At 27.7% G+C, this 14,685-nt stretch overlaps 1 protein-coding gene across 5 annotated transcripts; it reads left to right on the forward strand.

The window, feature by feature from the left end:
- The first annotated feature begins 861 nt into the window (after window positions 1–861).
- Window positions 862–3,688, forward strand: LOC114166470 (protein FAR1-RELATED SEQUENCE 5-like). 5 transcript variants are annotated; one of them, XM_028051208.1, is made up of 4 exons: window positions 869–950; window positions 1,033–1,242; window positions 1,646–2,073; window positions 3,369–3,688. In XM_028051208.1, the coding sequence occupies exons 3-4, from the start codon at window positions 1,741–1,743 to the stop codon at window positions 3,537–3,539; spliced, it is 504 nt and encodes a 167-aa protein (XP_027907009.1). In that variant the 5' UTR covers window positions 869–950; window positions 1,033–1,242; window positions 1,646–1,740; the 3' UTR covers window positions 3,540–3,688. The 5 variants fall into 5 exon arrangements, with proteins under 5 accessions (XP_027907007.1, XP_027907010.1, XP_027907009.1 ...); XM_028051207.1 differs by having other exon boundaries at window positions 1,033–1,105; XM_028051210.1 differs by having other exon boundaries at window positions 877–950; window positions 1,033–1,042.
- The last annotated feature ends 10,997 nt before the right edge of the window (window positions 3,689–14,685 follow it).

A 14,685-nucleotide genomic window follows, 5' to 3' on the forward strand; every position in this document is an offset into this window, starting at 1 on the left:
TAAAATATTTTTCTTTTTTATTTTTTTCTCTATTCGTCTTTTTTTAGGTTTCCCTTCAATTATTTATGTACAAAAAAAACTAATTTTTTGAGTTAAAGAGAAATATCTAAATACATTTTTTTTATAATCGATAATTATAACAATAACAAAAATCCTTCTAAAAATATAAAATGATAATGAAATAATTACAAATATATATGATGTATAAATTAAGTATATATTGCATTGAAAAGTGCATTATCATAAATAATAAAAAATGTTTACACTAACACACACTGAAACATGATTTATTAAAAATAAATACTAAAAAATAATTTTATAAATACATTATAGTCAAAGGATAATACCTGCACAGTTATTAGGTCAGTGACTCAGTGTAACTTTGTATATTATATCGTAGGTAACATAATCAATTATAGTTTTTAATTAAATTAGTATAAAAAAGTTAAACTATTATATCTATAAAATTATTTTAAAAATTTTACTTTCTTTCCACCTTTTCTTCAAACAATTGAATTTTTAACTTTATTTATCTTTTTTATTTTCTTTTCTCGTCTAAAGGATATTTTATTTGTTGTTAGTTGGTTCTGTGTTGATTGTTTTTCACACTGCTTTGTTCACTTAATACATTACCAATTTACCGCTTAATGAAAAATATTTAATAAAAACCAATACATTTATTTTTAAATATCTTATGAATAAAAGTTAAAAATATTTCGAGAATCACTTAATTTTTTAAAGACAAAAAAAATTAAAAACATTCAAAATATCCAAATATGACCAACACTAAGCCAAAAAAAAAAATGATTTTATTAAAAAAAAAAAAACATAAAAGTCTTGACATTCTTCTTCCTTCATTGAACACTTTCACTTTCATTGTTCAACTTTCTCACATCATCTTCCACCAACTTCACCCTACTTGCACACATCCCTGTGTTAATTCCTACCAAGTAAGTTTACACATTCTTAATTGATTCATTTCACTTCATTGCCTTTGAAATTTCACATTTTTACTTGTGGGTATGATTTCAGGAAAATTCATGTATGTGGAGAGTTTCAATCTGCACTCACACCCCCTCTTTTTTATGTATTCCCTAGAGCTTAAGTACGGTTGAATCTACCAGGAAAACTTTGTTATAGCAAATGGGTGTATGTAATTTTGTAAGATAAGTTCAGAGAAGGGCAATTTGCTACTGTTTGTTTTAAAATATTGGGATTCATTATTCATTTCTTTTGTTGAAGGTAAGTTCAATTTGGTTTGGGGCTGCATATTGAAAAAAATTTAGTAATGCACTTGTCTTCAGTTTTGGTTATTCTCTACTGTAACTACAAATTAAACAGTCTGTTAAAATTGGATGGAAAACCATTTGAAGCATCATTGAGGAGAGTGAAGATAGACAGAAGTTATGATGAATAGTATCCTAAAAATTTAGTGTTAAACCTAAGTTAATGGAACTTTGTGATCCATGTGCCTAAACCTACATACTTGAATAAAGCTTTGGTGGTGGTGGTTGTTGAAATTTGAAGATAGAATTTTGCTTCAGTGAATTTTCTTTTGAAAATTTATTTATGCAAGATTTAAATAGATAAGATCATGATAGAATAGTTTCATTGAATGATCATGTTCTTACTGTTGTCTTATTAGTGGATTTGGAAGCTGTGGCAGAAACAGTTGTAAATTCTACAGATCAAATATCAGCAGCACTTGAAGGCAATTCTATTGGGGAGCCAAATGTTGGTATGGAGTTTGAGTCAGAGGAAGCTGCTAAGAACTTTTATGACGAATATGCAAAACATGAAGGGTTTGTTGTTCGCCTTGATCGTTGCCATCGTTCTGAGGTTGACAACCGAATCATTTCACGCCGTTTTTCGTGCAATAAGCAAGGTTTTCATGTGAGGGTTAGAAATAAAACCAAGCCTGTTCATAAACCAAGGACTAGCATAAGAGAAGGTTGTGAAGCCATGATGTTGGTTAAAGTTAATAAATTTGGGAAGTGGGTGGTTACTAAATTTGTGAAGGAGCACAGTCATCTGCTAAATGCTTCTGGTTCTCGTTCATATAGTAAAATGATTGTGAGTTTTATCTTCTTCAAGTCCTTATCTCGATATGAAACTTGAATACAGCTTTGCATTTCATTTTAATCTATTGCAGATTGGGACAAGAAATGTGCTTTAGAGTAGTAATTCCTGTTTGCACACCTTTAACTTTTGAATTAATAGTCTTTAATCTTGAATACTGTGAAAGATTGTTGCTATCAGAGTTCATTACATATAGCCAAATCTACTATCTCTATTTATGTTATGTAAAGATCAGAAAATCACAGATTTGTTGCTCTATATAAAAAGGTAAAATCATTTGTTACTATTTGTTCTTTTAGGCAACATGTTTTGTGAGTAGCTATTATATTTTATCAGCAGCAAAGTTGAGTGTACTTCTTGATGTCACACAAGTGAGGCTGTGACTGATCATAATTTATAGGTGTGGTGTGGAAATGTAGTTAACTATTGCTATCCCCAAACTTCTTTAGATTGAACACCATGGATGTATGCTCATTCTTGTTTCATTTTATTTTCTTATCATTCAGAATGCTGACATGATAAATTTAGCTCAATGTAAAAAATCTCATCTTAGATACTCATTCTTTTTCATTTTTAAGAACTAAGATTTATTGAGTCAAAAAATGAATGTTTCTGAAGAGCATGTTGTTCTAGTGTCATACTTTTAAGGAATCCAAGTGAGTCTAAATTCCACATTGAGCATAAATAAAAAAGTTTAGAGGAAAAAGACCCATAAACCTATTGTATTGAGGTTTTGGGTTGAAAATGGTGTCGTGGTCCACTTAAGGGAGAGTGCATTGATATAAAAGAGACTCACTCTTGAGGGAGAGATGGAATTCAATTGTTGTCTGCATTGAATCTGCTAGTTATATTTAGGTACCATTTGAATTTGGCTCCTACTTTCTATATTATGTCCAAATATGATGTGAAGTTAAACATAAGTATATGTTGCTATAGAATATCTCCAGCAGTCTCTTGTGGCACATTAGGAGATTGATGACAGTGGATAACTTTTTCCCTATTAGAAGATCAGTTCTGAATCACAAGCAAAATGTTACTCAAAATGATAATTTTCATTGAGTGAAAATTTTCAGAACAGTTGACATGTTTTTTATCTTAGCATCTTCACCTGAATTTTCCTTACATATTTCCAAAGTTCAAACACTCAAAACACCTGAAACATTTTAAGGGTTTTACTTCTACTACACCAGAAACATCAGCATCAACATCTACTCATCCAGCATTTCTCTTTCTGCATTTTAAACTAATGCATTTATGAAATCTTAACAATTTTGCATGCTTACTTGCAGGAATCAAAGGATAGGATAATTCAACAACTCACAAAGGAACTTGAGTACCGAGATCGATTATGTCAGCAATATCGCAGACAGCTATTCTCCCTTCTGGAGACTGTTGAGGAACAAACGGAAAGTTTATCAAAAAATGTTGAGCTTGTTGTTAACAATATAAAAAATCTTTAGAAAGAAGTGCAAAAACCTTATAACACTGACAAACTTCCACACAGGATTTGTTAGAAAAAAACAATATTTTTGCTTCATCTTTTATACTAACTTGGGTCTAATGTAAAGGATTACAATGAATAGGATATTGGAGATGATTTGGCAAAAAATCTCCATTGTAAGCCTAATAGAATTCATGCTACATGAGTCAGATTCATTATTGCATTGTTTTTCTTCTGTTAATAATAGATCATCCAATTGCAGTCATAGACATTAAACATATTTAGAAAGGCTTCATGCTAAGAATTTCTACATATGTTTATACTTTCAACCAATTACCAATTAGAATTCTACAATGCAACAACGAATAAAACTAAATTAGTGCACCTACATTTGAACTAAAACAAAAGTTTTGGTCCAATTCAAAACTAAGGTTACTTTTTACAAATTTTAATCCTAGCATGTATTCGCTGATGTGTTAAATTAAGATGTATTCAAGAACTTGTCTTTCTTTATAAATATGTTTTCAAACTCATCCTTCTATATGAGAATCAAACTTCAAGATATCCAATTGGGATCTATTTAAGAGTTAATCTTGTTTATACAAACTATTATTCTATTCATAAAGATATGATTATCGACCAAATAGGATGATTACTACATAATAATAATAATAATAATAATAATAATAATAATAATAATAATTATTATTATTATTATTATTATTATTATTATTATTATTATTATTAGATTATGTATATATTATATTAATATGGGCAACAACCTTTTTCATTCTTATAACTCTCTCACTACTAATATGTCGTTATCATAATTATCATCACTCTCCAATTATTATTATTATCATAGTCAATATCATTGTTTGTGTATCTATTATTCTTGTTGCCTTCCTTCAACAATAATAAGAAAAACCCAAGAACAAAATAAAACAATGCTATCTATATAACATACCCATAGAGTTCTCTACATATAAAATTAAGGAAATGGAATAATAGAAACTTGTAAACACAATTAAGACAAAACACCATCTTATATAGCTGGTTTCTCAAGTACACGACCTTGTGTGTTCTTCATTGAACGCATGCACAACCACTCTTTTGTGCTATTTATCATATGTATGTGATTTGAGACAATACGCCACAATTCTGTTGGTAGGGGGAGCTACTTCACCTATGAATGAAGAATGGTTTTGATGATGTCTACTGAATTAGAATAGAACATAGATTTGGTCTAGTTAGGTTATGCATTAGGCTAATAGTTTTTCTTTATCAGATGTAAATTAGGCCTGCTTTGTGCTGCTTTGGACCATTACACTCTTGCTGGTGCAAACATGAATGGCTAGCTGTTTAACTAATGGATTAGCTGTGAGTACTGCACTAAGGCAGTGAAAATACACTGACGATAATCGATTAGGTAAATTGTTAATCAATTAATGACAGCAGAAAACTCTGTATAAAAGCTGGTTTTAGAATCTGTTTTGGGACTGGAGAGCATTGACAAATCACGCAGTTTTTCCTTCTGAGAGAGAGCCTTCTGATAGTCACAGAGAGATTGATCATTCTGGAAGATCATTCAAGTGCAGATCCAAGAAGATTGATAGTTAATTCTACCATGAAGGGTCTTGCTTGAATCAAGGAGCATATTGTCAAATATGCACAACATAGGTGTATTCGTTTCTTGATTTTGTTTATTGTATTTCTGATTACAGTTGCTTCATTGTGTGAAGTGTAGGCCTAGGTGCAATTGCGTGGATGCATTACTCCTAGGGGGAGTTCTTGATTGGTAAATCAAGTTCTTGGGTTTTTAGGGTCTAGAATTATATAGGTGTGCTTGTAATTCTTGGATCCTATCTGTTTAGTGGAATCCTCCTAAGTGTGTTACTTAGGAGAAGACTGGATGTAGATTCATCTTGAATCGAACCAGTATAAATTGGTGTGTATTGCTTCTTTCTCTTCTCTCATAATCTTTCTTAATTGTTTTTAAACAGTCCATTAACCCAGAACTACGAAATTGATTAATTGAGTTTTAAGACTTAAAGACTCCTTCAAGATTTACATTAAACAAGTGAAAAACTCATTAATCAATTCAGATCCCTTCGTGTTAAAAATATTAGACATATCTATTTTTTAACAAATTCCTGGTCTGGATTCACTTGGATTTTATTATTATTACATATGTACAATACCCTTAAAAAAATTTTCCTCCTTTACACTATAAATTAACATACAGGTTTTACATATAAAAATTTTGTATAAAATATTCCCTTGTACATACGAAAAAATTTATAGTAACTTCACTTCACTTATAGATAATAATCGGTAGATAAAATTTGTAGATAATAAATCCCTGTATATTTATCAATAGGTGAGTCTGAATTAAAATTAAAATCAAATTTAAATTAAAATATTAATTTAATAAAAAAAATTATATTTATAAAAATATATTAAAATAAATTATCAAATTAAATAAACACATTTTATTTTATTTATTATTTATTTATATTTTATATGTATATGTAAATGAGATTCCTCTTCTTTTGTCTTTATTTACTTTAAATTTTACCTTTCAAATATATTTTTTAAAATTAAAATAATTAGTTTAGTAATATTATCTTTAGTGATCATTTATACGGTTTTTATTTAACATTAATTATTTTTAACTAAAAACCATCTACAAAATAAGAAAAATTTTGTTTACAAAAAAATTATAAAAATTATTTATACTTAATTTAATAATTATAATAACAATTTTTATTATCATAAAAAATTAAACACAAATATACATGTGTTTTTACTAATAATATTAAAATACATTTATAAATATTTAGTTATTATAATTTATATTTTAATAATTATTTAATAATATTAATTTAGAATTTCAGTAATTAAATTAATTTTTAATGGTACTTCTTCCTGTAAATCATCTCATCATCACAAGAAAAGTTTAAACGATTTAAGTGTTACCGTTCTCTGTGTTGCAATATTTTCTTAATATTCCAATTTTGACACCTCTGTTTCTACTATTATTAGAATACTATTTTAAAAATATAATGATCTTTTGATTTATTTTTATCTCATCAATTTAACATTTTTTATTTTAATTTTTTTTAACGATATAATGTAATAATAAAAAGTATTAAAATAGATAAAAGAATAAATTAAAATATCATTATCTTTTTTAAAATATTAATAACAATCGCAAAAGCTGAACACGATAACTTTGGCAGAGTAGAAACAGCGTTCACAGGTGCCGTATAAACTTCGCCAAACGATGTGACACTATATTCGGCGCCGCGTACTACAGTAAAATATTTTCATGATTTTAATAATATTGTACTAAGTTCAAATATAATAAATATTTATTATATGTTTTCAATAATCATATTTGTTGATGGTTGATCATCTTTGATAATGTTTATGTTTTCAGTTAGAGGATGATTTATTTTCCTTGTACTCATTTATTATTTACTTCTGAAAGAGAAAATCCCAAAACATTGAAAAAAAGAAGAAACTTTTCAGCAAAGATAAATTTGAAAATATAATTATAAATTATTTTCTTAAATTTTTAATTTGCAATATTTAAAGTTTTAAATATTTTATCTTCTGAAGTATAATAATATGACAAGTCTTTATAATCATTTTCGCACTTTATTAATATAATACCAATAAAATTATAAATTTGGTTGAGTTTATCAATAAGGAAAATAGTATATTAAATATTTTTTTTAATTAAAGTGTATTAACAATCTAAGACATTTTCACTACTATTCAATTATAGTCATGTGTTGTAAAATTATTAAATATTTTTTGGTAAGAAATAATATCATATGTTATTATATTTCATGTTTGATGATGAAGATGTTATATTTACTATATATAATAAGGCTATAAATTTTGTACATAATGCAACAATTTTCATCTAATAAGTTAGTTTTGTAAAAAATAAATTAAAAACACACCTTTTAAAATAATATAGAATTTAACGTACGGATCATCTACAAATATATAGTATAATGCATTATAAGTAATTGTGTTGTATGAGAAGAGGGTTGAAATTTCATATTAATTAAAACTAAATTATTGACCTGACAATAACAAAAATGATTTTAAGCATAAGTCAAAAAAAAAAATCCAAAAGTTAAAAAATTGTTAGTCTAAATTTTAGGCAACAAACTAACAATGAATTTGTAGTCTTAGTCTTGGTAATTGTGAGCTATATTATATACAACAAATTTATTCATTTAGGCTACAAATTTTTTTTTCTTAAATTTGTAAGAATTAAAATATATAAAAAGATTGGCATCACCTCTAACTAAAGATCTTGGAAAAATTATGAGTCATCATCCTTATATATAGTATTTAAGTTTCACACGAGTAACAAGTTTATCACTCTTACTCATGTGAAACTTGAATTCACACTTAAATTTTCAACATATCTAATATATGGCAATAAGCAATAATGAAGAAACACTTGACTAAAATATGATGATAAACAACAACAAAAAGACGGTTGCCTAAGATACAATAACATACAACACTTTTAATGTGTTGTAGTGATTTTTTTAGTGTTGTTTAGTTTGGATTTGAGGTATGCTTTAAATCAAATTTGTTATGTTTGTAATAATAAAATTGTATTTATTATTATTTATTTGATTGTCATATTTATTGAATTCATATGATAAGGTCCTTCATTAAAATTAAAGACTTGTTATTATAATAAAGATTATAATAATGAGAAATGAGTATTATATAATTTAAATTTAAATTATTTTTGATCATAAGATGATTGAGGATAGAACATCGTTAATCCAGATAAATCAATATGTGTAATGGTCTTTATCAAATCAAGATTAAAAGATCTTATTTTTTAAATAACACATATAAATGGCACATATATTATTATATATTATAAATTAAATTAAAAGAAAGTGTGGGTGAGTCAACACTAATATTTTAATTTCTTTTTAATTAATTGTCAAAAGTGTGGACTAGGCCAACGCCAATATTTTATTTTAAAAAATAAATAAATAGCACGTGGCACGGCGTTTGCTACACAAGATTATTTTTAGCGTCATCCAAACATAAGGACAAAAAACAATGATTTTGAGAGTGTAGGGACCAAACAATGATCAAGTTTTGACTATCAGATAAAAATTAAAATATCTTATTTTTAAAATAACACATATAAATGGTACATATATTATTATATATTATAAATTAAATTAAAAGAAAGTGTAGGCTAGGCCGACACTAGTATTTTATTTTATAAAAAAATTAAAGAACATGTGACACGTCGTTTGCCACATAAGATTATTTTTAACGTCATCCAAAAATAGAGACAAAAACCAATGATTTTGAAAGTGCATGGACCAAATAGTGGTCAAGTTTCAACCAATGACAAATTCCAAATTAAGGTAAAACTTTACGGACCAGAAACATATTTTTCCTATAAATAAAGACCTTGACCAAGGTACCGTGAATGAAGGAAGAAAGAAGTTTCTTAAGTCATTCATCATGTGTTAACATATTGAGATCTCACGGTTATACCATATTATAAAGTTAATATAGAGATGGAAAAAAATATTATATTAATCTTATATGGGTTCTAAAGTAAAAAATACTTCATACTATCTGACCCTTAATAGTGTTGCTAGACGCCAACCTTAATAAATTAATGAGTTAATTTTTTACGAATTTAGTAATGAACATGTACGATCACACACTAACGAGCTATGCTACACGAATACGATACAAGTATTAGGTATAATATGTATTCCATACGACGATTTGTCTTATCTTATAAAATATATGATACAACATGTTTTCGATACGACGATTAATTTTATATTAAAAGATATATTATGTTATTATAATTTATTTCAAATCATACCACAATTGAAAATGTTATTAATAAGTTTATCTAAATTGAATATGCTAAATATATTAAACCAATATATGAATTAAAAATAAAAAAAAATAGATATACTTAAAACAAAATAACCATACATTTTGATTTTAAAATTTTGAATTTTTTTTAAGTTATGAGTAACAAATTTTTTAAACTGTTGTACTGTTACAGATAGTTAAGCTATTGCGTTTCTTTTAATTCTTGTTTTACAAAAAAATATTTATTTCTATAATTTATATTTTTTTAAACTACTGTAATATTTAATTAGTTGTAAACAACTTGTTATTAATGTTTTAAAATTTAACTTGTATCTTATTTGAAACTATTCTTATTTATCATAATAATTATTTGAAAATTTAATTTAAAGAAAAACTGAATAATAATTAATAAATTTAAAAATATATTCAAATCTACTTTTATTCTTGTTGTTGTTAATATTAAATAAATAAATAATGAGTTGTTAATATTAATAAATTTATTTAACTCAATGCTTACCTAGTTTGGTTTCCTAATTGTATTGGGTTGTTAATATCAGACAGTAAAATAAAGAACAATTAATACGAAGAATGGGATGAAAATTTGTATTCCTATGTGGTGATCGTAACGTCCCATTTAATAATCAGCGATTAAATGAAAACATCACAGAATATAATATAATTAGTGAAGATTCGAAGTATGACATTACTTCACATAATTATCCAAAAGTATTCAGAGAAAATCGAGGCACACCAAGATGCCAATACAAAACCAAGTGCAAGAATTAACAGTAGACGCTTAATACTAAAAAACAAGGTAATACATGGCCCATGGCCCTAAATAAAACTCGGAGAAACGGAGACCATCCCAAAGGAGCTAAAGCAGAATCATCCTTTCCCTGTTGACCTCGAGTACCTCTCGCATCTGCTCACATCAATAAATTGATAATCATCGCAAAAGGAGAAAGACCACACACAAAGCAATCAAACCAGTAAAAAGGTAAGCTAGAGTAGAAAATAGTTGATCATACTATTACAAGCAATTTCCACAGTCCAAGATGCATAAGCCAACCCATCATGTTATGACTTGCAAACAATACACTAAGACTCAAACTCGACTCATTCGGATACATATAATTAGTCGGATTCAGCGAATGATTGTACTTGTGGTGGACTTCCCTGCTCTACCAAGCTATTCTCCCCCAAGCTAAGTGTTACAATGTCTCAACCCCCACACACAAGATTAGCCCTTAATGGGTTTCAGGCCTCCTACTACTCTCACCACAAGAGTCAGTTTGCTCTATGTGAGACTAATTGACTCTTTAGAGTGTCAGGATGCAACCTTACCTTGAATCCTTACTAAATTATATAGATGGGGCACCACCATGAACTCCCACTAACAGGGGTCATGGAATTATGTCCCGACTAACTAGGGCACCACCATGAGGTCTCACCTAGAGACTCATGGAATTACGCCCTAAACACGCCAACATCATGTTTCATCCATTAATATAAAATCGTATCTCATACCAATACCATGCCACTTTAATTATCGACCGTCTCATTTGTTTTACATGCCAAGATCACACTAACTCATCAATCCAATTCATAACCACAAATATTCCATGCAAATTCACAAACCACATACTTTAAATAAAGTAAATCAATCAATCAAATCCATCCATAACAACCAAGCGAAGAAACAGCGTGGCCTGCAGCAGATCTCGCTCAAGCTAGAAGCCCTCACTCAAGCGAGAGGACTCCTCTCGCACAAGCTGCAGATTCTCGCTTAGGCGAGATCGCGACAGAGGCCCTGGGAGGTTTTTCGCACGCTCGCTTAGGCGAGGTCGCCTCGCCTAAGCGAGACCACCCCTCGCCTAGACCAAAAGTGCAGCGACATGTTAGGCTCCCACGCGTTCTCGCTTAGGCGAGCCCCTCTCGCCTGAGCTAGATGTCACCTCGCTCAAATGAGAGCTCTTCGCCTGAGCGAGAGCTTGAGTGCAAACCTAGCCTGCTTCTGCGAGTCTCGCTTGGGCGAGAGTATCAAATCTCGCCATTGTTCTTCTTGCACAGTCACATTTTCATATCCAAATAACAACACAAGGCATCCCACATGTTCACAGCAACATACAGTCCATACGAAAACCAAGCAGACAAAAAAAAAAACATGCCAAGAATAATTTAAAACTCGAAACCCTTGCTTCCCTTACCTGGAAAGAGCTAGCCAAATGACTCCGACACTTAAGCGAAGGAGTACGAGAGTTCCCAGAGCAAATTTTAGAGGTGAAAACCTTAATACAGGTGGAGCACAAGATTATTACAAGGAACCCTAACAGAAAACACGAAGGTCAAACTAAGGAGAAGGTTGTGCACTGAAAAGACTGAAAAGACTTATGTGAGTGGAAGAAGGAGGTTGAACTCACTTAAGCTTCGATGAACCCCAAACCCTAGCAAAGGTTCTGTGGGGAGAAAAGGGAGAGTAAGCAAGCACTGTTTTGCAAGAATGACAAGAGTGGAAGGGGTTTAACTGCCTTAGGGGCCTAGTACGCCTTATGGGCCAGCCCTTAGACCCATTAGATTGGGGTAGCCCTTAAAATAAAGGGTTAGAACATAAGTGGGCCTTATAGTGATCCCCCAATTTTGAATTTTTAACTAATAAAGATTTATGGTTAAATATGTATTTTTCCCTTAATTGTAAGTGAATATTGAAATTAGTCCATTTTGAAATTTTGGACCAATTTAGTCATTGATTTTTTGAAATACATAAATTTTGTCATTTTAATCATATTTTGTTAGGTTTATCTGACATCTCAAGTAGGTTTCATAATAGTATTTGACTTAATTAAAGCAAAAATATTTCAAACACTATAAACAACTCAAATAAACTTTACAAAATTTGATTAAAAGGAATTAATCCACGTATTTCGAAAGATGAATGACTAAATTGGTCTAAAGTTTCGAAATGGACTAATTCTAAAATTCACTGACTAAAGTTAAGAGATTAAAAACATATTTAACCCAAGACTTATTATCGTTGGATTTGTCCTGGACACAGATACGCAATATTCTAATTCATGTCTTGTGCATCATCATTAACGAGTGTTTAATTTTTGTCGATGAGAAAATATTATTAATTAAATTAAAATGTTTAATTTTATTGATATTTTTTTAAGTGAGGAATTATTATATCTTTTTGTTAGTATAAAAAGTTCATTTTTAATTTCAAAATTATTAGTTGATTGAGTGAGACTTAATGATATATAGATAGATTCGTGTATTAGATACTACACTTCTATAATATGTCAATACGTTAATTTTGAAAATAATAGAACACGACATATGATTTATGCATATTGAAAAATATATAATTTAAAAAAAATATGAGAAATGTGTAATTAATATTGTGTGAATCCAAATTAAAATCAATATATTAAATATTTTTAATTTAAAAAATTAAAAATTATTTTAATCATAAAAACACTCTTAATTTATATATTAGATACCTCGGCAATAAATAAAAGTATTCTAACATTAAATATGAATAGTGTTAACCACAAATAACTAATATAAATTGAAATATGATTTAAAAACGAAAATCTTATTTTTTTTTAAAATAAAAGTAGCGAATACGTATATGGTGGATGTGCAGTTCCTATGAGATAGGAATAATAGGGTATTAAAACTACACTCCAAACCTCTGATTTTTATTTTTTTTTTCCATCTAGCACATATTTCCAAAATAATTACTTAGATAGCATATTGTTCCCAATATATACTAATTTAGCACAATTTGAGTTTCAAGTGGTTAAAATTCGGTTTACCCGGGAAGTTAAATTCTGACTTGTGTTGCATTAATTTTGTTGTGTTTTACTAGTCAGAATCCTGAAAAATCAAATTTTAAATGGACTTAATTTCTTTTTTCGTTTTTTTAAATGGAAGAATAAAATGAAAAAAATTATATTGATAATATATTAAGTTATTTTAGGTGTTATTTGAAAATATAAAATAAATCTTATTTTTTGATTTTTTTTAATTTGTCTAGTATTATTTTTTAATAGAGGTTTGGAAAAAAAATTATATAAATTATAATAGAAGTAAGAAAAGTCAAAATAATTATTATTAAAATTAGTGATTTTGAGGTGGTGTTATAATATTTTTTTTTGTTTATTGAATGTTTTAAAAAAAAGTAAGTGAAAGTTAAAAATTAGTTTGTATTTTTATTTTCGTACTTTGATTTTTTATAACAATTTAATTGATAAATTATTTTGGTTTGAAAACAAATAAATAATGGAAAATTTATAATTATATTGTAAAATAAATAATAGTTAAAAGCTTTAAATATATACTTAAAAATTCTGCTTTTAAAATATCGTAAATAAATAATTGATTAGAAAAATTGTTTGAAATAAATTAGTTTTCTTATAACTTAAAATATATATGTGTTTTTTAATTTTTTTCATAATATATGTTCCGTATCAAGTAATAAGATAATTTATTCATTTAAAAAATATAATTCTAAATTATTCAATTAATGCTTTGTAAATTACTACATTAACCATCATTATATTAACTTATCATATTTGTTACATTCATTTTTAAAACTTCTCTTTTGAATTACTACATTACGTTGTTAAGAATAAAACTTAATTAATAGATTATTTTAGAATCTATTATTTATTACTATTTCTCAAAACACAATTATTGACTATATATTTTTAAGTTATAAATATCGATAAAATAATATATTCATAATTATTATTAACAAATATTTTTTAAATTAATTTTATTTCAAAATACTAATATACATTTTTCAATATTTATTTAATTTCAAAAAATATTTCTACATTATAAATTTCTACAATTTAAAAACAAGCTTAAAAATCAAATAATATTCTTTTTTTCATTTTATTCTTCCATTTAAAAAAACCGAAAAAAGAACTCTATTCAGAATTCGATTTTTCGAAAACCGAATTCTAACTAAGAAAACACAAAAAAAATTAATGTAACGCAAGTCAAAATTCTACCCTTCGAAAATCGAATTCTGAGCTTGAAATCAGAACCGTACTAAATTGATATATATTGGGAACATGCTAAATTGATATATATTGAGAATAGCATACTATTGTTGTAATTATTTTCAAAAAACGTGCTAAAGTGGAAAACCCCCCCCCCCCCCCCCCCCCCCCCCCCAAAAAAAATGCATGTTTCCTCTTCTTGATTTAAATTTACATTAAAGACTTATGATATTTATTTTATTTTATGAGTGA

This window comes from Vigna unguiculata, chromosome 10 (genome assembly GCF_004118075.2).
Source record: "Vigna unguiculata cultivar IT97K-499-35 chromosome 10, ASM411807v1, whole genome shotgun sequence".
In the NCBI taxonomy this organism is placed as follows: Eukaryota; Viridiplantae; Streptophyta; class Magnoliopsida; order Fabales; family Fabaceae; genus Vigna; species Vigna unguiculata.